The sequence below is a fragment of the Crassostrea angulata genome, chromosome 5 (assembly GCF_025612915.1).
Source record: "Crassostrea angulata isolate pt1a10 chromosome 5, ASM2561291v2, whole genome shotgun sequence".
In the NCBI taxonomy this organism is placed as follows: Eukaryota; Metazoa; Mollusca; class Bivalvia; order Ostreida; family Ostreidae; genus Magallana; species Magallana angulata.
In genome coordinates, this window is record NC_069115.1 from 14,395,376 (window position 1) to 14,420,384 (window position 25,009).

The following is a 25,009-nucleotide window of genomic DNA, read 5'->3' on the forward strand; positions in this document are numbered from 1 at the left end:
ATTCAGATTGTACTGGATTTAACAAAGTACATGTGCAGTTGCAGTCATAGTACCGTAATAATGTAACATCATAATTTTTTCCTACTCAAAATTTGATGCAAGATTTAATATTGGTTATGCACTGGCGTCGGCAGCAAATTGAAAGAGGGGGCTACAGTATGGGTGTCTATAGAATGTAGTCACTATACTACAAGGTAGTGTACAACATATAACAAGTACCTTAGAGCAGAATCTTGACTCTTTTTTTATTGACAGCTATAATACCATTGTGGATAATTGTAGACACATAGACAATTCTGGATAGATAGCAGGACTACACGGCATTGTAAAACAATACAGACATTTCTATGATAGGAATTTATATATATATATAAAGACATTGTACACTTTTGATGTGTGTAAGAATGATTTGCTCGAAAATAAATGTTATTTCTTTGAATATCTCTTTAGTTATCCTTAAATTTATATATATATATATATATATATATATATATATATATATATATATATATATATATATATATATATATATATATATATATATATATATATATATATATATATATATATATATATAGTATATCTATGTGTGCACTGACATCAGGCATAAAGTCAACATTTTAAGGATAAAATATATCAATACCCTTATGTTTTGGTTACCATGTTAGTTACTGAATTTGATAGGTGGCATGTTTTTATACAGAGTGGAAATATCAAAAGAAAATTTACTATAAAAAGAGAGCAAATATTAGTACGAAAGAGCATAAGGGTTTGCCTAAAAAGACAAAAGTTGCTCACGGATTAACTAAAATATTTTAATTAAAAAAAGGATTGAATCATTCCCGTTTTCAAAATCTTGCCATAGATCTTGGTATAACGCATGACAAACACACAAGACATTGCATTTTCTTTTATCTTTAATTGTTAATTATTTCATCAACACATGTACTGTATCGTACACAGATACAAAATCAAACAAACAAACATACAGAAAACATACACATACATGTACCAGCATATGTAGTGGACTGAATAGATGAACAAAATCACAACAGAATCAACGGTGTGTACAATGTATTTGTCAAACTAAAATAAAAAGAAATTAAAATATAACAAAATGAGCACTTGTAAACATATTTTAAAAATGACAAAATTGTTAATATAAAGGTTTTACAGTTTACATAAGCCCTGAATATCAGTGTATAGCAAAAGTAAAAGGCAGAAAATAGAGAGAAAAAGGGAAATATATAAAATACACATGAATTATTTCTGATGAAAAGAATATGATTTGGATTGAACAAAAATACTATTGATCAATGCATTTATAGTGCAGCAAAACAATTTTCACTAATTCTAATCTAAAGAAAGGTTTTAGTGACACTTTAGAGTAACTTTACAAATTCAACGCACATTTCTAAATTCATTAAAATTTTGGTACGTGTAAAATCTTGCTGAGGAGGATTTTTTTTTTTCTTTCCAAACAAATGATAGTTTACATAACAGGTACTAAGTGTTTGTAACAAGTTTACACTTTACACTGTTTCTGCATTCAATATTTACACTTTACACTATTTCTTGATTAAAAATTTACTCTATCTGTTTTTTAACAGCAAGTTTACATTTTACAAAATATTGGATTAAACTGCTTTACTCAGCCCACCTTTATACCGGTATATAATTGCATCTCCAAAGCCATAAAAAGCTTTTACACAGCATTTGTAAAATCAGGAATAAAACATGTGAATGGTTAATTTCAAAAAGCATTTGCATGGCAAATCTTTTCACAATACACCATTAATAAATGTAAAACACAACTTTACACTTAATTCCTTGTACACCGTAGACACTTGTTTGACCAACAATATCATTGTTTGGAAAATCAAAATTGCATTTTTGGGGTAAACCCAAATTCTGTTGATCAGACTGTAAATAATACTGTGGTATCATCTATTCTGTTTCCATAGAAACATGACTTTTTTTGCATATTGGGTGATCATATCTGATTGTACAGTTTCAGTTTATAAGTAACATACCCTGCATTCTGTGTAAAACAACTCATCAAAATGGTGGTGACTGATGTATATAATAAAAGATGGAGAGAAAAATACAACCAAAATATTCAGGGTTTTTGACAATTGGTATAAAAAAAATAGTATAAAAACAGGGTTTTTTTATGAACAATAACAAAACATAAAAAGTTTTTATGTGATGAAGATTTGATGATTTTAAAAAACTGAACAATATGTAAAGAAAAAACCCCAAAATCTCATGTTATATTACTAACCACAAATAAAATCTACAACAAAATTAATGAGCTTAAAAGTTGTAAATTTTTCAGGTTAGCTCTGATAAAATGTATTGGATGGAGAAAAACAATATGAAGTTGTATGACAAATCTGCTTTGGTATTACATGAAAAGTAAAAATTGCATTATGGAAATTATTTCAAGATTATAACAAAAATTGGGGGAGGGGGGGTGGGGGGGGGTGTTAAAATGAAATCAGAGGAACCAGCTGATGAAATGTTGATTTTGGGATGCACTGAGAATTCTTGCTCTGAGATTTCACCTTCTTTCCCCAGTGAACACATGAATGGTTTGTAAATCGATCTAGTCTAGTACAGAATCCACATAAAATATAAAACCATTATAAAATACTAAAATCTACAGTCTATGCATTTAGCACTTTAATCTGGGAATTGATAGCTTGTGTATACTCAGTATATACCACAGGAATACAAAAATAAATCAATCTTTGCACGCAAAAAATCATGTCTTCCTCATTTTCAGAATATTTGAGATTATGAAGTCGCCTTTCGAGATGTGATACAAAGCAATGAGGGAACATTTCTGCATTTAAAAAAAACTTCACTTGATAAAAATTTTTGAATATTTTGTGTTGTGAGTTTGTGACCTTAATAAAATACATTGACAATGTGAAAAGTATTTGCAAAAAATAAACAAAACAAAATGGTTCAACATAAACTAAAATGTTATCTTAAAGACAGTTTCTGTGTAACACGTGTTTCTTGTTTACTTTTCTTAATCACATTTCTATGGTATTATGTTTTATATAAATAATGTGTTGAAATGATCAAGTAATGCACAAATCATTAAAGCCTTTACTAACAATTTGGTGAAAGTTGCATATGGTATATATAATACTTTTTAAAGTTACTTTAACACTAATTAAGCCTCTCACACCTATCCAAGTCTATCTACATGTACAATCCCTCGTAACAATCAATTTCTCAATGTAACATGTACTCATTACAAAATACCGGAATACACGTTATGTAAAACCTATCGGAGCAAGGAACAGATTGTTACATCTCTAAGTTTTATCAGTCTTTTGTGTTTTTTTACATTGACAAACCCAAATTTTGCTGAAATCAACAAATGTTGCATAATCTTACATACATGTACAAGCATAATAAATAATTCTATAATAATCATTCTAAAAATAGCATGGACTTAGCACTTGTATTTGGGATATAAAACCTTCCTCATCATCACACATTAATTCTGTACATTTTTTGGAGTGAAAAACAATGTTTTTGAACAACGATGATTTTGATAAAAAATCAACATAACTAACATAACCAAATGTACAAATTAACTTGTACAATGAATATGTCAAGGTTATCAGATCCAAGTATCAGCCTGCTCCTTTGAGTTTCTAAACATTTTAAGTAAGTAATCAAAAAAAAAAATGGACATCTTTCCATTTGTCTGTTTTTCAATATGGCATCACATAACTGTGCATTTGATCATGACTGCATGGTCCCTGATAGTTCTAAGAGCTCCTGAAGTTTCCAAGGCAACACAATAGATATACAGATGTTACGATCTTACTTTGGATAATCGATGTCTTGCCACTGCATTAAAAAATTCTAATCTGCAAAATACAATTTCAATCATGAACTATATGTTAGGTTTTTAAACTATATAAAAACAGAACAGAAAAATATTTTAGATCACTATTATCACCTCCATGTAGCATCACTATGAGTTTTTAGATGTTTCTTTTTATTTAATTTGAAAAACTAAAATAAATAACAAGATCTTTTATAAAAAAGTTGTATATTAATATAATTTACCCTTTTACATGCATTATGATTAAGCATCAGTGTGAGTTTATAGAATTTTATTTCTTATTTCTATAAATATCAAGATCTTTGAAAATACCAGGAAATTACAGGAATCATGGGATATCGTCATCCTCCTCCCAGGGAGGGGCCGTCGGAAGCATGTACTGACTTATTAACTGACTAGGACTTCTCCCGAGCTCAAAGAACGGGAAGGGGATTACGTCATCCTTGACTATGGACGGGAGGGGGTGGTAAGACGTCTTCTGGGTCTGGGGCTCTTGGATTGGCACCGTGCCAATTGTGATGTCCACCGGGATCTTGACCTTCCTACCAAACCCTGACGGCTTGATAGCCAACTGTAACAATAAAAAGAACTCATGCAATTACATTTCTTAGTTAAAGTAAATCCCCTTAATAACGTCTATATAATATCAAATCTGTATATTTATCATTTAATTTGTATGTAGAAATGCCAGTGAGGGTATTCTATTGATAGCTAACTGCAATACAAAAAGAAAACAAACTCTTGCAATTAAGTGGATTACATTTTTTTTTTTTAATTTGAGTCAATCTCCTTCCTAATGTCTTAAGTTTATGATATATCAAAACTGTATATTTATCATTTAATTTATATGTAAAAATGCCAGCAATGTTGCTTTATTAAAAGTTTCAGGGAGTTGTCTCCCTAAACCCTAAGCAAAGTCTATATATTATTAGATCAGCTGTATATTCCTCTTTTGATGATGAGTAAAAAGTCCAGCAATGTAATGCATGTAATGAAAGTATCATTGAGTTGTGTCCCTTTAGTCAATGACAGTATAACCGAGCATCCTTTACACAACTACATGTAATACATGTGTATCTATACAGTGTCATTTACATGAATGTAAGACATTACTGTGGAATCATTAGATTTCGTGGTGGCTCAATTTTCGTGGAATTCGTGGCCACCTCTTATCCACGAATTAACATCCCCACAAATTAATAAATTAGGGCTATAAAGTCATAGTCCTTTTGTATGTATAAGAAAATACACGAAATTACGTCCCCACGAACCTGTAAAATTTAAATAATCCACGAAAATTGGTCCCCACGAATTTTAATGATTTCACAGTACATATGATACACAAAGCACTACACAACATTTCATATACATGATTTTACAGCCTGTTTATGTACCTCAATACATTAAAGTATATCATCTTTGATTTACAGCCTGTTAACATACCTCTATACATTAAAGTATATCTATGATTTTACAGCCTGTTAACATACCTCTATACATTATAGTATATCTATGATTTTACAGCCTGTTAACATACCTCTATACATTAAAGTATATCTATGATTTTACAGCCTGTTAACACACCTCTATACATTATTGTATATCTATGATATTACAGCATGTTTACGTACCTCTATACATTATAGTATATCTATGATTTTACAGCCTGTTAACACACCTCTATACATCAAAGTATATCCATGATTTACAGCCTGTTAACATACCTCTATTCAGTAATGTATATCCATGATTTACAGCCTGTTAACATACCTCTATTCAGTATTGTATATCTATGATTTTACAGCCTGTTAACATACCTCTATACATTAAAGTATATCCATGATTTACAGCCTGTTTATGTACCTCTATACATTATTGTATATCTATGATTTTACAGCCTGTTAACATACCTCTATACATCAAAGTATATCCATGATTTACAGCCTGTTAACATACCTCTATTCAGTATTGTATATCTATGATTTTACAGCCTGTTAACATACCTCTATACATTTAAGTATATCTATGATTTACAGCCTGTTTACGTACCTCTATACAGTATTGAATATCTATAATTTTACAGCCGTGGAGATGGGAGGGTGGGGTGGTGGGGATACTGAGGAGCTCTTTTTGCCACGTCTGTTTCCCCCGCGGCCCCACCCCACCTTTATGAATGGTCACCAGTTTGGTTGTTTCGGAAAATCGGCCTCGGTATGAATAGTAGGTCACATTCTACAAAAGACAAAAAAAAATTAAAACTATAGTTTAAAATCTTAAAAAAAAAAAAATTCTATATATTTCAGAATTGAAAAAAAAAATTCAAAATAAAATACAACGTACAGTAACATGAGTAACTATATCAAATTTTCTTTATGATCAAAACTAACTGATCAATGACCTATTGCAAGCTAGAATACATTAGAAGTCTCAACCTCCTTGAAAACATGTTCAAACTATTGTTAAGAAAAGAAAACTAATGAATGCAACATCAACTGCTTCGTCAGAAGTGCAACAAATGCATTGCATATTGGAAACAAATTAGGAGATTAAGTTGTTGAGTTCTTTTCATGAGAGAAAATCCCTTTGAGCAGTGGGACCTGTTAGAGAAATAGCAGACTGAAAGAAATACTAAACATCTCAAGCTACAATAATCCAACAATTAAGTTACTTTTTTGCACCATCTTCTGAGAAAATTCTTTTATCAGACTAGTTTAAGAATTTCCTTCCCTTTAACTATTGAACACTGCACTCAAAGGTTCATTTCAACTACTTGTATGAAAACCCTCTGAGAAAATTCTTTTATCACTCTCCTTTAAGGATTTTCTTCCCTTTAACCATTCAAAACTGCACTCAAGAGTTCTTTTCAACTGCTAGTATGAAACAAATTCTTCCTTCAATAAAAATTTAGAGTTATTGCAACATAAACATTCAGGAAACACAAAGGAGAACTTGGTTAATGATCAGACTATTTATAAAACAAACCCTCTTTTCCTTTCATTATCATGGCAGTGCCAAATGGTTCTATAACATTAAAAAGTCAACAACCTCTTTCAGAACTAGAACAATGCCATCAACATAAAACATAAATTCTACATAAAAACTCCATTGTGCTAGCCCCCTGTACTGGTAATTGCGCAATGTGTCTTACTTCCAAAATCTAGCTGAACTGTTACATAATAAATAGGTATCTAAGAGTTGAACAAGTCAAGTGGGTCTCTTTGTTATGAATTCAACTCGCATTGCCCCTTTAATACACACATTTAAAAACACATATCTTGAAATGATTGATCACAAGAAGACATAAGAGCAGTGTACTTTTGGCAACATTATGGTTACATCTAAATCTTTTTTAAATCAATCAAACTATTAGAGTGAACATTCATATTTTTTAAGGGAGCACTTGAACTCTAACTAAGCCAAAAACTTTGAGAATTTTCTAATTATTTTAATAAGAAGAATTTTAATTAAGGCACAATATAATCAGAGCTAAAAATCCGCACAATGTATGAATAATTTTTTACTATAGCTAAGGCTATTTGGAAGCAATCTCATCAAATCCAATTACAGTGTTAAATTTAATGCTAACCATAAATATCGTTACAATTTCACATTCACTTGCTGTATCAATTAACAATTTAGACTAACATTGCAACATTAAGATAGAAAAAATCATAATAATTATTTTTTTTTTCATTCTAAATACCAAGATCTTTAATCTATAACTGAATAACATGATTAACATTGAACATTATCATTAAAATCTATATTTATTACCTGTATCAACGAGACTGATGTTGAGCTAATTCGTCGACTGCTGAGGTTTTTGATTTCGGCACACACGGGGACTGACTCCTTCACTGTGTAGCCCTTCTTCTCCAAGCGAAGCTTGGCGGTCACCGTCCCCGATACACAGCACCAAGACCCCAGGGGCTCAAATGTGTCATTCTCTACCGAAAGCTGAAAAAATAAATATATATTAAGTTTCATAATTACAATCTCTATCTTAGAGAGTCCTTAACATAAGTTTGTATAATTACCAGGTACCTCGGAAAAGAATATTGCTTAGCACATTTTTTTCTGTCCGTACCATATTGAAAGAAAAAGCCTAGAATCGTACAACTTGAATTTGATTAAGATAAAGTAGTTCAATGTCATTTAATAGAGTGGTTATTCTTTGATTAACACTGACTGTTGACAGAACTTAAGCCATGGAATACATTTTATGCTGCGACAATGAAAAGTGGGATTCATTTTAAAGCCGCAAGGTTAATAATAACTTATCTTAGATACTTAATATCATAGAAAATCAGACGTAAGTTTATGCAGCACTTCAGTACTTAATATTCTTATACCTTCACCTATTGATAGGTACTTACAGCGGCATTAGGTTCCCCATTCAGATCAAGTGACCCCTGAACTCCGAATTTACTGGTGCGTGTCGGATGTGGGCCACCCGACGTACAGATCGTCATCCGGACAAAGTATCGCAGACGACCGTGTTTACCCTTGAAAGACGATGGAAGATGAGACGGTAGCGTGAACTCGAACGGGAAGTAGTGAGAACCCTCATGTAACATAGCACCCTGACTGTTCTTGTCCTCACCTGAAAAAATAACAAAATTGTAATTACCCCTGTATATGTGCAGACTGGTTAAATGAAGTGTGTTCGATTACTGTGGAATTATCATTGTTTGTGGGGGACCAATGTCCGTGGTTTTCATGGGTAACCCTTGCCCACGAATTTACATTCCTTTGAAGCTATACACAATCATTTGTTTTAATATTTATCAAAATTGTCCTGATTACACTACCAATGAAAATTATGCCCCAGATGAACCAGGAAAATGTTAGCTACTCACAAACATTGACCCTAACAAATAAAAACGATTCCACAGTAGATTTGGGGTCACATTATTAGAGCTTATAAATATAGTGGGGCCATACAGGAAAATGGCTCTTTAATCTTGCTCATTAGTGAATGAATGTATGGTGGCAAACTTAACAACGACACAATAATGCAGCTGATGGTTGGGATTGAGAGGCTGGGGTTGAGGAGGCAGGGCTGAAGATTGGGGCGTTGAGGGAGCATTAAAATGAAGGAGTTGGGGCGGAGGGGTGGGAGTTGGAGTTTGCAGGGGTTCAGGGGGTTTACCTTACCTTTGATGGGAAGGACTGTTGTGTAGTTGAACACTTCTTCATCCGATGCCTGGATGTCACTGGAACTCATCCACTCCACGCGCGCCTCACCAATGGCCTCCATACATACAGCTGTCAACAAAAGTCAATGCTATAGTGGATAACTTCAACACACACAGCTGTCACCAAAAGCCAATCCAATAGTGGATTATTAATATACATACAATACATACAATATGAGTCAACAAAGTCCAATAAATAACTGTTTGGGTCATTAGGGCAATCTTTATCTCATATTTTATTTTCAATAACAGGAGATTTTCTCTGTGACCTTGAGCTTGTTTAAAGATTTGGGTGAAGGCCATGACACACCGTCTGGTCAAAAAGTACTAAAGGAACTGCCACTACTTTTCCTTTTGAAAGTTATTGGTTAGATATAATCACATGTATGTACACTTTGTCCATTATTGCATAGATCTGAAATGTTTTTTTTAAATTAAATGAACGGACAATGCAGCTGCAAATTATTTTCTAAAAAGAAATCTCTGCTAACAATGTCAATAAACAGATGCTTCAGGGGCAAGCAATTTTTTTCTTTTCACAATTCAAAGTACTTATGTTCTTTTTCCACAAAAATGAATTTGCATTCAAAGCAGAGGAAAAATGACCTTGAGTTTAAGAATTTGGTGCTTACGGCCCAATCAGATTTCTCCTTAGGATCAAAGAAAGCTGATAATCATCACTTAGTTGTTATGACAGGGAAACACAGAAATATCAGGTATTCATTACTTTTACTTCTTAAACAAAGTAATGACCTTGGCAAACTCTTTGTCAAACTTGAAAAACAACAACATAATTATAATATAATCCCCCTCCCCTCCTCACTTCTTCCCCTTCATTTACATTAAGAGTGCACATTTTGTTGATGTCTGATTGTCAGAATTCTGTTTGAATTAACTTGACAGTTGAGACAACTTAATCACACCTCCATTATAAAAGAAGTTTGAATGACCTTGACCTTGATAACCCAAAACAGCTGAACCAGACATAATTGATTCCTTCCCCTCCATTTATACATATGTTTTAGGTCAATCACCCTAGCATATAAACTCTTTGTAATGAGACATCTGAAAATGATAGAATTGATTTTTTTACCTTCCTTAATTCAAAGATTTTTTGTGACCTTGACTCTTTACATTGAAAACAGCTGAATGAATGACTTTTGATGAAATGTTCCCCTCTCTTAGTACAGTTCACTGAATTAATTACATCCATAATGCACAGAAAAAACTGATCTTGACACTCGATCCACTTAAAAAATTGTACTAATTTACTTTGGATCACCACAATCACATTGTACATAAACTGTATTTCCCCGTGACCTTAGTACACATGTACTTACTCTGTACATAAACTGTATTTCCCCGTGACCTTAGTACACATGTACCGGTACTTACTCTGTACATAAACTGTATTTCCCCGACCTTAGTACACATGTACTTACTCTGTACACATGTACTTACTCTGTACGTGTAGAGGTTCCTTGAACACTGCCCAGCCATACCCATACACTGTGTCACCGGCATTGTAGATGGCAGACGGATTGTTGAAGATGATCTGAAACTTCTCCAGTTGCTCCATGGCTACAGTTCACACTGAAAAAAAAATGAACAAATATATTAATTTTGCTTTCCTAGCTAGTATCATCTCCCTAATTCATTTTTAATAACACCAGCCATGCACCCCCCTCCCCTTTCTCTTTCCACCAACTTGTGCATTAACTATAACATCAAATAGACAGTCCAAAATAAATTCAGCAGCATATTCAACAAAATCTTTTTTTCCAATAAACATAATCTTCATTCAAATCACTGAGTTAATACGAGAACAGCTCTCCTCATACCACCATTACACAACAAAAACATTTAACACCTTTAAACAGATATATAAGAACAAATCCAAATATTTTCAAATTTTCTATTCATTCCATAAAAAATTCTTTAAATGAAATTAAAGAATAACAGAGAGATTGATATAATACAAGGATTTCACAATTCTCAGTTTGCAAGTACCTGCGTATAATAATAACCTGTTATCTGTACAGCCAGAGATTAAGAAAGCAGCCTGCATCATTTCATTGTCAACACAATGTAAACTTCCCTGAGCATAACAAGCTACAGTTGCTGGTAATTTGTGTAAACGAACAAGACTTATAGTCAAACAATTCCTGCTATCAGCCGAATTACACAGATATCAGCGAGTGATGATCTTCTTTCTTGTTCCTGTGTTAAAACGTTAATAGCGACTTCCTGTTTGCAGAAAGCTTTTCATCCCAGTTCTTTACGAAGTTCAAATAAAAATGGTTAGCCTAATAAATACGTATCAGCACCTCACGGTTAGACATAAGCTGATGTAATCAATCTTTTAAACCTCAAAAATTTGGGGGGGGGGTCTGGTGGTTATAAATCATAATTATTTTTTTTCAGAGTTCAGAGGGGTTTTTAGGTGCCTGCATGATGATAAAGAGGACACTAAGTGTGAACTCTGAAATTTAATTTGTTACAAGCAGATAGTAGCTTACAGAAATGCTGAAAGGAATGGATATTCATTCATAAATTTTATCATCAGGAGAAATTTACATTCTTATACACAATTTACTTTCATCTCGAAGTATATTTAATAGAGAGAGAGAGAGAGAGAGAGAGAGAGAGAGAGAGAGAGAGAGAGAGATCTGGCATTCACACAATTCTAACACATTTTCATTGTGTTACAATTTGCAAATGTTCATTAAAAAGAATCTAGTTTGACAGTTAGAGGCCATGCTTCTAACACAGTAGAAAAAAACCAGGTGAAGACCAATTAGGCAAACAAACCTCCATCAAATATTTCAAGCCAGTCTCCTTCAATTCTTGAAGATTTCAAAAATTTAATGCAAGAACTGAAATTCTCAGTTAACCAAATTATACTGTCTGACCCAGGACTTAATTTCCATTCTCATTATCTGAGCTTTTTTAGTTTCTACATCTAGCTTACCTGAGAAATGCATCAGTTACAGTTACTTCAACAATGCTACCCTGTGGGGTCCGTTATGAAATGCTTGAAGTTGGGTCAAAAATACATAACTGACTGGCGTTATGTGCGAGATAAACTGACAATTTCCAGATACATTTCCTGAATATGATTGCTGTCTCGCCCAGACAATATAATGATGAACATAGATTCTATCAGGTCCAGGGATATTGCATGCTTTGTATTGACAAGAGAGACAAAGAATCCGATATTAATACAATCAATAGCGGCCTAACTGTTTTTTTCCCGAAACTTCCAGATTCCGTTTTTGGAAACTTAATTCGCCTTAACAAGGCCTCCTAGGTTTCAGTTTTCCGTCGATTACAATGATGGCTTCACAATCCCCCCAAGAGGGCAAGAAAGAAAGAAAAAGAAAAAAAAAACCAACCCTTGGTGTTCTCTATTAAATGAAATCATTGACTTATACTCTGGCAGACTGTCAATTTCCTTGTACAAAGGCAGTCATTAGATAAATCTGTAAAACGCCCGGAAAGATCAGAAACATCTGACCCATGCAGATCTATACAAGTCAGCCCGGCTTCCAATACAAAACGTTTAAAAGAACTAGATCTTTGTTATCAGTCGAGGCTCATCCTTATTAATACACAGCAATATAAACACTTGATTGATATGTCTCTATTGAACGCCACTGTATGTGGGCAATTAAAATTGCGTGTTTTAAATATTAAAACAATACTTGAAAGGCTATTATATAACCTTAAGTAAAACTTAATCCTGCACAGCGACTGCATTTAAATAGACTGAATGGAATTATATTTGGATCAGAATTTGGCCTTATTGACCCAAAAGGGTTTTAAAAAACCAACGAATTGCGTGCTATCTTGGCTGACGTCACAGGGACATAGGTATTCCATATTAATTGCGACACCTCGAAATTTGGGCTACATATTTGCGCACAATGGGCTAACAGAGATTGGCAGAGAGATGCGATACCTGATATACTTGAAAAGACAAAAAATATCTCCCTTAATCTGATCTGGTCATGTTCTATCAAATGTTTTCTTTTTTACGAGTTGAGTTTTATTTTGACAACTGTCAAACTGACATGTAAAGCGTTCATTCAGGAGCTTCACATCTGATTTACTCTGTTAAACGATTTTGGGCATGCGAATGCATGGCACAAACCCTCAGCACTTCATGACTGTACTTTAAACACTAATTAATTTACTGTTAATTTTCTCATTCTCATGTATTTACTTAATGAGAGGAAGTTAGCCAATTCAGGTGTCTACACAATCTACATGTAGTTGCTAAAGTGATTAATTTCTGTCAATTTTTTTTTTTTCTTCAAATTTTACCATTAAAGTTTTTTTTTTTTTTTTTTTTTTTGGGGGGGGGGGGGGGGCAAGTGCTGGTAATAAGACAATATTGAGGGTATGGGTTTTTTCTACTTGTTTTGCATGCAGGCTTGTGAAGTTTATTCTTTGTTGTAAATATAAAACGCTTCAGGAATTTTTTTTGTTTAAATAACAAATTAGGTCTTAAAATAACCAAGCACAAGCAATTAATAGTTCCTATTAATTATTTCATTTTACACATCAGCTTCTTTTCTTTTTCTGATCTTCAGCAACTGGATGGTTTTAAGTGCGAACTGTAACATGACAGAGTTTTAATGATAACACAAATAAATTACAAGAGGTCTAATTTTAGAGAAACTCAAGAATACATAAATTTCCAATTCTCAGCAGGACCTTTCTGGGTTAGTTAACAGGCATCTAAGCATCTTTATAATATTGAGGAGGCCTTTTTATAATGAATTGATTAATTAAAGACAAAGAGATAATCTTCTTCATGCGGTTACTGGCATGTACTAAATGTAAAGTGGATTCACAAAAAACAATTATTATACATGTATACATAATAGCATGATTTACTGACTACCCACCCCCCCCCTTCCTTTTTTTTAGGGAGTACGAGTGGGGTGGGGGAAAGTGGGGGCCAGCAATCATCAAAACATTGAAAATGACCCATTTATATACATTTTATATCAAAATGTTCTCAAAACTACCCCTTCATGCACTTTTATCATTATTTTCAAAAGAATAATTTATCAGATCATTATATTCAATAAGTATTGTAAAATATGAATAGTACTTTTAAATTAATCAATGAAAATATTTTGAGCTAGAAGAAAAGTGCTTGCAGCATCACTCTAAACACTGGGTCCTTCATGGTTACAACGATTGTTACCATTTCTATTAACTGCATTAATAACTTAAACAAATAAATCAATTATTATACTCTGTTGATTCAACATTCAAAACCATGCACTTGTAAAATCATGATATTTCAAATTTTCAAACCCTTATTCATTTAATTAAATGGTCATTATGTAAAAAATGAACATGTTAATTCAAAAGTTACCTTAATTATCATGAAATTTATGCTGATCAACTCCAATTATGTCTCCTCTATAAATATTTTTCTTCCACGGGAATAAAATTTCTCTTCGACACAGTTTCCAGAAGGAAAAAAAATACCTTTCATTGACACAATTCTTGCCCCCAGTTCGAAAATAGTTGGCTCAGAAGTCATTCACAATGGGTAAAATCAAACAGACAATTTCAAGCTCAATTTGTTCGTTAAACAACAAAAAGAGACCGCTATAGTAGAGATCGAGAGACAGAGTGCAGGAATAAAAGCCCTTCACCAAATGGGAACAAAAAAAAAATATAAAAAAAAATTTGTGTATTGGCAAGGCGAAAATAACACAAGGGTTCTCTAAACAGAAGGGACTCAATGAAGGGTGAAAATTCTACCGTTAGACGCATTTAAACCATGCCGTCACTAAATGATTTTAAATCCTCCAGTAACAATGGGGTAAAGCCGAGGAGATAATTCATTCATAACATAATTCTCAATAATGCCTAGTGCTCTCTTTTCCTCAATACACATGTCAATACACAAATCAACAACGCTCTTTCTCTCTCTGTTAATTATTGCCCAATACACAAATCAACATCCCCAGAAGGCATTTCATTACCCAGTGTTTGTTCAGCATCTTTCAACTCTGGGGAACAAAGCAAGCTGGGAATCCATTCGTCTTCATTAACAGTGATAATTAGCAGCAATTCTTGGCTAATAAATACATATTGCAGGTGTTTAGTTCTGACTGGCTAATCTGATTATCTCAAATCAAGTAATTTCTGAACAATATGTCAAAAAGTTCAAGGCACTTAAAAATAAGTATAGAACGAAAAAAATTTCAAGAATGTTAAGATTTTTAAGTCCAATAGAATATTGAAAAGAAAAAAAAAACACATGAAAATATATAACTCTCTTTAGAGAAGTGGAGAGGCAGTTTAGTTAACATCCTCAAAATATCTTGGATATTTCTAATGAAGGCTTTTCCTGTCCACTTCTACAAAGGTGGTATATATTGGAACATTTGTCGATATTAACGTGTATTAAGGTACATGTAAATTGTAATTAAAATCTTTTCGCCACTTAAGGTAGTCCTATACTCGGCACTAAATGGGCTCAATCATTATAAGCTTAGCTTTAAATGATAAATATACATTCTAGCAAAACATATACAAAAGAAAATATGTATGTTTACATGCTAGTTTGTTTGTTATCACCTCTCAGACGGGTGTACCCCCTTGCGAAATTTATTGACAATTATGAAATTTGCCAGACGTCCGTTTTTCCTAAAAAAATTACCAATTTTGGGAAAATTAGAACTGAACATACAAAATAGAGTATAAATATTTATTTAAGCCATATCTCATCAATAATTTTGCGCAAATTTTTGTAAGTAAGTACGCTTTATGGACCTGATGTATCAAAATAGAATACAAAAAATGCAATGCTAGTATCGCGTTTGGTAATTTTTTTTACTATTTTATGGACTCAAACTTAAATTCATGGTGTTTATTCTATAGATTGACATCTTAGGAAAAAGATTTGGTAAAATAAATTATATGTTGACGGATTACTTTACACGCTATAAGCTCTAAACCAAGTAGACCCTGACGAAAAAATCCGTAAAAATCACATTTTGCTACAGTTTTCTGCCTAGATCTGTCAACAATGTTAGATATCATTTAAACATTAATCAATTGACGATTGATTAAATTCGAAATAGCTTCTGTCTCTAAATTTAAACTGGTTTTATGTAAAAGAAAAAGAAAAATTCAGTAGGGGGGGGGGGGGGTCAAAACAAAGAAGATATAAGCATACCTGAGATCCTGGTTAATCAGAAACTTCGTTTTTCATTTTACTTTAACAGAATTGAGTTTCTCAACATTAATCATTTCTATCTCTCATAGAATACATATATTACCGTTCTAATTGCTTATTATTGCCATTGTTTACAACAGCTATGTAGAGCAAAATCAATACCGGGTATCAAAAACGCTTTGTAAAAGTCGAACCAATATTGTAAAATCCGTATTATGACGTAGTGCGATACTCGGACTACTTTAAGGATTTTTTAAATTTTGACAATATTTGACCAAAAAATATGTTCTAAAATTTTGTTTGAAAGGTAAAAAATCTATATTTACAAGCATGATTCAAACTCATTTCTTACAGATTCGTAGTGAATGCTCTAACCCACTGGTCAGGCGCTATAATGCCGTTAGGTAAGAAATATTAATATTTGGAAATTAAGAAACTATTAAACTATTTTTAAAATTATACTTGATTTCAATGTTTATTTTGATGAATAATACGACACACTATTGAGTTGTCCTATACCACCTAGTGAAAAACATCCACATCAGAAACATGGCCATGCAGTTTCAACCCACCTTATATTCAAGTACATTTATCCTTCAGCGGAACAATATTGAATGATAAACACCACAATGGTTCTAGTCCAAACAACTGCCGCTATACACAGTACACACTTGACTTAATATTTTTATTACAGATTCACAGATTTCCAGTGGTATATTATAAAAGGCCCTATATGATCTGGTGGTAACCCCAGGTGACTATTTATCTAACAGTAAAACGTTGGCCTTTGAACACAATAGAATATCATTAACTGCAATCCTCAAAATTGGTGGAGACTGTGAATTACGTAGACGTGATCGGAAGTCCTTTCTCTAAAATAATATATACAATACTTATTCCACTGCCAACTTTATCATCTGTCCAATTGTAGCATAAAACTGATAAAAACATTATCAATTTTTCCCCTTTGAAATATAATTCAATATACCCGATAAGAATTATTACCGTCAATTTGCAATACACAACATTTGTTGCAGACAGAATACAGAACACACCAAAAAAATCAATTTTCCGTTTGAAGAAAAAAAAATTGACCTTAGTGGTAAATGTGTCGCCTTTCAGGCTTTAAAACAAATCGGCATACAAAATTCATTTACCCTGTACAAATAAATCCCTGGATTCCTCCAATCAATGCTGCTATCTGTTGCAGACACAATACTTACGATGCATCTCTTAAAATGTGGACTGGGTTATAAATGTTTGCCTCGGATCTGTAATTTGGGGGGAGAATTATCGGTTTACATTGTAATTCTCATTTTTTTTTTCTTTTAACATGCTTTATTGACAGTTTTAAAAATTTATCTTTGCAAATATCAATTACATCAGAAGATGAAAAAGCTTTATAGCATGTATAGTTGTAGTCCTTTTACATTTATAATTTACACAATGAATTTGCAAAGTCATCAGAAATCTGCATAGGGTGATCATGTAATTTTAGAGGATTTTTATAAAGTCCCTACCCCCTCCCCAGTTTTAGTGGTCAATATTCAGACTTTCGTGTATTTAATTGGCTAGGACGAAGAGGTGCACTTAGAATAGTTATACATCGAAATGGTAGACTTGCTCTAAATGGAGACAAATTGTCTGCATTTCAAAATGTAATTCAGAACCTCCATTTTACTGTTTTGGGTAATTAGTTGTAAAAACATTTCTGATTTTAGACAATGGTCCAATTATAACTGTATCCTGCTGAAAGATCTGTGACAAAACATGGCCTAATTTTAAAAGCCATAGTTCAGCATACAGTATAATACAATTACATCAACATAAATCTGATGTATTAAGCTGATCGTTTTTTCCCATGCAAAGGCCAGCCCGAAATAATAGGATTATGTACATGACATTCTGAGGACACAGAGTTCCCATCAATTATACATATATGCCTGTAGATTTCACCATATATACCGAACTAGAATCTATTTCTGAATCAGTCAGAGATTGAGAAAATTAAAAATTCATCATGGCATATTAATATGTTTAAAAAAGTTAGAGTGTTGAAAAATTTAGTTGCAAATTTGCTAAATACATAAAATTGAAGATTTAAAATTTAAGACAAATAAGAGAAAACCATGATTATTGCAATTGAAAATGTATAGACTGCATCAATACATGTGCATCTACATGTGATATATTGACTTAGGTTATCAGGAGAAGGCCATATCTTTTTTAAAAAAAAAATGTTTGTTTGGAATTGCTGCCTGCTGGTTTCTAGACCAAGGAGGGAGGGATGAATTTTATTTTTCAATTGAAAGTTGAAGTTAACTAATTAAAACCTGGTAAAAAATAAAAATCTCCATATTAAAAAAATAAATAATTTTTTTTTTTTTTTTTTTTGCTAATAAAACTTGATCAGCAAGGGTACATTTCAATGAGGTGGGAAGCAATTAAAAAACAAACAGTAATGATTATTTTGGCCGATCAAGATATTCTGTATGTAACACTCTGAATGTTCCACACCCAGTTCTAGTTTCACCATACATTTTTATTCAATAATTGAAACCCTTAAAAACTCCAGAGAAAATTACTTTTAATCAGTTCAGTTGCCTCTACCTCAGGGATTCAACATATCTGAAGCCTCCAACTGTTACCACAACAAAGGAACTGTCACCAACAGCTGTCTGTGCAATCTTTTTATATTTATCTAGCCCCCCCCCCCAACATCCCTCCCCACATTGTCATTTTCAGCAGCTGTTGCCTGGGGTTAACATCCCTAGATACACACAGAGTCAACCTCCTCTAGAGTGATGAGCCCTAGCTTCTTCTTCTTTCTGAGCCACTGACCATTCTAATTACTGTCCCCAGGAATCGGCTGGTTTAATTTCCTCATCCTCCCTAGAGTAGGTTAGGAGATAACAGCAAGATAGAGATTGAATAGGAGGTGTGCATGTGTTGGGGGGGGGGGGGGGATAGTTGCTATCTTTTTTGTTAGTTCTACTCATTTTGAGAGTAAAATGTTGAAATTGATATATCTGACAATACATTAAATACAGATTCATAATTATGTTTTTGTACACTTTAACAAAATTTAATGATATCTCTGCAACTTTAAAAATTAATAGCGCAACTTTGAGGTCAAATATAGAATGGAGTTTCCCCTTTACACAACTGCTACTCGATCATTCTAAACATTTCTATCATTTAAAAAAAAAAATTAAATCTCAATCTCTATGCAGTTTCAGACCTGCTAAGCACAACTCAGGATTACTAGCAATGTTTTACAATGTACATAAAGTAATGTAAAATCAAGGCATTTTTGAATTACATGTGACATGAAACAAGTGAAATTACATTTACTTGATAAATAGAAACTTCTACACCTCAGAGTGACCTCTCTTTACTCATTCTTAAATTTCTTAAAACTTCTCAAATATTAGGTCACTTTTCAATTCGGATCTGACTAGAGCCAGTAAACAAATAAAACCTTAAATACAAGATCAATGACCTAACACAGAAGTGCATAAAATGTTGACTGCCTGTTAATCTCTCTTCACTTAAAGCAATATGAGCTGTATTTTTTAGAATTTTATTTTGCTGCAAAAACCTGCTAGTATGATAAGTCTGCACAAAACTTAAACTTTTATGATAAATAATATTTGAAAAAAACATTGATTTTTGTCAAAGGAAATATTTCTCTTCTAAGGAATATAGCAAATCAATTTTTGTACAGGATGACAATAATTCAATTGGGCTCCAAAAAAAGCTTCTTAACGGCCTTTTCCACAAGAATATGGCTAACAGAAATTGAAAAACCATGATATTTTTGTTATTTTAGTAGAAAAGAACATTTCAGTAAAAAAAAATATTCAACTGTGCATGAAAAATGAAGCTTTAAATTAAAGTATAAATCAAAGTATATAAAAGTTTGTGTTGTAAGATAAAAATTAAACTTTACCTCTTTTTTTTTTTAATACACTCTGCCAACAATTCTAATCAGAACTGGATAAAAATATGTTAAAGTGAGAAATTATTTTTTTTCACATGATAAATCAAAAGTTACTTTATCATTTAAAATAAAATAAAAAAAAAATTAATAATTTAAAAATGAAAAAATATTATATCATAACTAAATTAAACTATGAAAATCATTCTTTTACATGTTATCAAATTAAATAAAAACTAAAATAACGATCAAACAATAAATATTTATATATAGATATAAAACAGGTATGAATAAACAATAAATTGATTTGAAAAAAAAATATTAAAAATATAAATAGGTTAAAGTGAGATAAGATTTCTTTTGAGATGATAAATCAAAGGTAAACAATAATTACCAGCTGTTGGTAAAGGCCTTCAAAACACAGGAAGAAGACTTCTTTGTTCAGTAGCTTTAAGTACTTACATTAGACAGTAGTTGACAGATGGACCATTTATCTGCTGGTCAGCCACCGAGGGACTGCCCCATGTATCAATCTACCTTATAGTACTATATGTAGCTCAGAATGAATGTAAACAGTCACCTGCTGCTGTATACAGGGACCTGCTCTCCTATTAATGTGTACCTTCCTCACTCAATACACATTAGTAATCTAACACGTTGAGCGGGGCCACAAATTATTCCTGATCCTATATAGCCCTCTATTTGTAACAACAGCAAACACACATTATATATATAAACTCATTTAACATACATTGTGGTATTAATCTTACTCTAAGGGCAACAACTTTATTTTCTTTCCATATTTTATAGACTTTTTTTACTGTTACCACCACGAGCAGTTTCCATGTTGATATACTAACTGTATACATGTATTTATCAGTTGTACAAATTGGTTGGTCTAAAAATTGATCCCTCAAATAAACGACCCTGCACTCAAACAGGTGCTCTATAGACTGTGTTAAGTACAAATTGGTTCCTAGTCAAAGATAATCTCTAATTAAATGACCATGTACTTAACTCAGTATACTAAATACTGTTACACAGTACAATGCCTCTTTTCTACTTACAGTTTACACTGGACATAGTCAGAAGGTATTCCTAGAAGTTAGGAGACGAAGCGTTCTCTTGTAGGATCAATAGTGAACCAACATTGAAGTAATACCAAGGCCCAAGAAACTGCATGCAACAGCAATGGTGTTGGAAGACCGCAATTAATTATAGATAATCCTTTTACGAGCTAATCATCCTTCATTTGCTTTGTTATTTATGGACGGTAGATATCGGTACATGCACATATATTGCAATGCTGACGTAGAAACTGTGGCCAAAAATACCCCTTTATTTCATCACAGGTCTCCTTTTTGTGTTAAAACTGAGAGAATATTCTATTAGGAATTACATAAATATCATCTAATACATCTGGTCCTTTGTTTTAGGGGTATTAAAGTTATTTTTACCACATCTCCAGGCTAGATTCTTATCAGGACTTATGTTTTAAGAGAATAAAAAGATCCATTGTAATTGTGATGGTCTATTCAGACGAAGATTGAATACTTATATGTCTACGTAGTTCTGATATGAAATATCTTTCAATGTTCACAATAAAGTTTTTTATTACATGTAAGTATGTTGTCACAATTCATACAAGATTCTAATCTTATTATAAGAAACTAATGTCAAAACTCTTCAGAGCACATCTACCAAATTATACCTAATTATGTAGTTGTGACCTCAGATGAAAATGATTTGTTATTATATAAATAGTGCCTGTTTGGGAGGGTAACAGTTGAAATTGACACCCCGTGGAAACCATTGTCAACCGACGCGAAGCGGAGGTTGACATTGGTTTTCGAGGGGTTTCAATTTCAACTGTTATCCTCCCAAACAGGCACTATTTATTTTATTATACTGAATGTCTTAATTTTAGAGAATTTTTATATTGCTTTTATATAGAAATGACATGAATTCTAAGGCGAACCGTACGCGCATAATTTACGCGCATGTAACAATTCGTTATGTAACCCGTTGCTAAGTGCATTGCTAACGCTGAGAGTAATAGGACGGATTATCAACTGCGTCTAAACCAATCAGATTTCAGTATTTAACATGAAAGTATAATAATCACAAATGTTTCATTATATGATTTTCAACCTTGTCTTATATCGAGACCATCATTATCTGAATTTCAACTTTTGAGACTTGCATTATTTTGTTCAGTATATACAGTACCGACCAGACCCAACCTAACACCAGAGCAGACACACACTAAACCCCAGGTTTACATTTTGGAGTTTCCTCAGGGTTTACTCTAGGTCCGCTATTTGAAAATTTGTGTCTATCCAGGATTTACATTGGGTCCACTCGGGTTTTACTTTGGGTTTACTCTGGGTTTGAATTTGGGGTCCACTTAATGCAATGAAGTGTGAAGCAGACATTTCTTTTCTCTTACTCTTTCTACTCTTTTCTCTTACTGCCTGTAATTCCCACCCCTTGTATATTCCAAATACACTTGTAGCATCTGCTTTCAGGGGTCTACTTTGGATTGGGGTTTACTCTCTGTGTCCACTCTGGGTTTACTTTGGGTTTACTCTGGGTCGGCTCCAGTAAACCCAGGGTTTGAACCTGAACTTTATTTTACAACAATTGATAAGCAAGTTCTACAACTTATATTAATATCTCTCGTTGGCATGGATGTTAGCGCGAGGGGGTCATTGGTGTGGGAAGAAGCCGGAGTACCCGGAGAGAATCCATGTGTCCAAGCGGGCGACCGCCATACCCTATCACATACAACCACTGTCGATCCCCATGATCACGGGGATTGAACTCGGATCGCAGTGGTGAAAGCGAGTGCATTGTCCACTACGCTACTTGGACACCAAGGGTTTAGTTGGGGTTTACTTTCTGTTACATGTACATGTAGGTTGGGTCTGATCGTTTCTGTATATTCTAAAAGACAACTAGCCTAGAGTAAGTTTAAAGACAAGTGGTATTACTATTCAAGTATTTAGTTGGTATGGGACACCTGTTGATATTAAGATTGATAAAAGTACATTATAATCAAAATACTTTCACTGGTTTAGAATTTTAAAATTTTGCAATATTTGACCAAAAAATGTTTTAAAATTTTTTGGAAAGGTAAAAATAACAAATGAGCCCCAGCGGGACTCGAACTCATGACTTACAGATTCTTCGTAAACGCTCTAACCCATTGCACTACACAGTGTTAATAACAATTTTTGGAAAGAAACATTTATATAATCATACGTGATCTTATTATTTCAATAGGAAGTATGTCACAGTATGGAGGTGTCCTTTAGTGATGCCACTTATTAAGAAGATCATAATTATTCTAAGATTAGTACCATCAATGAATAAAAATTGACATCAAAGGATACATGAACATGCATATGCATGTAGAAACTATGAGAGAGTTTACTTTTATACAGCTTAAATTCATCAACTGTTTTCAGCTGTTTTCTGTGTGAAAATCAATCCATTCTGTCCTCCAGGGATGTATACATGCCCCTGAGTCCAACCAGTGGTTAATATAAAATGCATCCTTAGGTCTGACAACAACTAAATTTTGAAATTAAGAAGCGTCTGAGCTGATTTGCTTTTTCCACCCTGCAACCTCTCAACGAAGAACACATGATTACAATCATGATGATATTACTAGATCGGTTTTTCCCTTTTAGTTCTCCAAAGAGAGATCATCCTAACATGCACCAAAGAACATATATATGCATCAAAGAATAATAAACCATAAATTAACATACTGCAAGGACCAACAATTTACATGTATCATGTGTTAGTCCTGGTGACATGCACATGATGCAAGTGAAGTGCACCGGGGAACACATAATTTCAATTACTCTATAGTCCTCATGCAGTCAATGTGTGAATGTCAATGTCAATTCAAGACATTAATGTTAAACAGAATATACATGTATGTCTGTAACAAACAAAAGTGTTAACATGTACATATATGATTTATCATTATACACTGTTATATTCTAAATAAATATGCCAGTTTCAACAGTGACACTATATTACACACACATATTATGTGCTTCAAAAATCACACGCGCTTTTGTATTTTCTCATTTCCCAACTCAGGGGCTTGTGTAGAAAAATAAAATCATAAGATTATTCATGTTAATCAGACAACAGACACTGCACTGGTACATACCTCATGTATGAACAATGAACGGGTAGTTCCTCAGTTCGCAGAAGTCACACAATTCATCTCAAATATTTCACCGCTTCTTTCCCTTTTATCTCGGAATTCTCGAAGTTTGCGCCAAAGTTCGTGATTGCTCCATTCTTTGTTTACTCTTTCCTGATTTGATAACACAGCGCAGATAATTTTAATATTTTCTTTTTTATCTCAAACTGTCGACAGGTGGAGTTTTCGAGTGCTATTCGGGTGTCACTGTAAGATTAGTGTAAACTCTGGTGACTTCCGAAAGATTAAAGTATAATCAATTCGTACGTAGAACATCCCCCCCCCCCCCAACCTATTTTTTTTTAAATCCTCAGTATCAACGTTATAATATTTGATCATAAAGTATAATTAAATAAAAAATATATGCTTCATTAGTCTTTTTTTAAAATTTTATTTTTTCTTTTTTTATATCCTAAAGATTCCAAAGTCATATACATGTAGAGGTGCATTGGTGGATCCAAGGGGGGGGGGGGGGGGGGGGGTGTAGAGTGCGGGACGGTTCGCCCCTAAAGACCTTTCGCTCTGAGACGTTTCGCCCCGAGATGTTTCGCGCCTATTAATT

At 33.1% G+C, this 25,009-nt stretch overlaps 1 protein-coding gene across 7 annotated transcripts; it reads right to left on the reverse strand.

The window, feature by feature from the left end:
• Nucleotides 1-892: 892 nt before the first annotated feature.
• LOC128183842 (arrestin domain-containing protein 17-like) lies at nucleotides 893-24,648 on the reverse strand. 7 transcript variants are annotated; one of them, XM_052853017.1, is made up of 8 exons: nucleotides 24,412-24,648; nucleotides 10,534-10,665; nucleotides 9,032-9,142; nucleotides 8,251-8,477; nucleotides 7,649-7,831; nucleotides 5,924-6,106; nucleotides 4,187-4,445; nucleotides 893-3,896 (listed from the first exon to the last, which is right to left on the reverse strand). In XM_052853017.1, the coding sequence occupies exons 2-7, from the start codon at nucleotides 10,649-10,651 to the stop codon at nucleotides 4,203-4,205; spliced, it is 1,065 nt and encodes a 354-aa protein (XP_052708977.1). In that variant the 5' UTR covers nucleotides 10,652-10,665; nucleotides 24,412-24,648; the 3' UTR covers nucleotides 893-3,896; nucleotides 4,187-4,202. The 7 variants fall into 7 exon arrangements, with proteins under 7 accessions (XP_052708977.1, XP_052708979.1, XP_052708976.1 ...); XM_052853019.1 differs by lacking the exon at nucleotides 24,412-24,648 and adding an exon at nucleotides 21,290-21,514; XM_052853016.1 differs by lacking the exon at nucleotides 24,412-24,648 and adding an exon at nucleotides 14,465-14,876 and having other exon boundaries at nucleotides 4,198-4,445.
• Nucleotides 24,649-25,009: the final 361 nt, after the last annotated feature.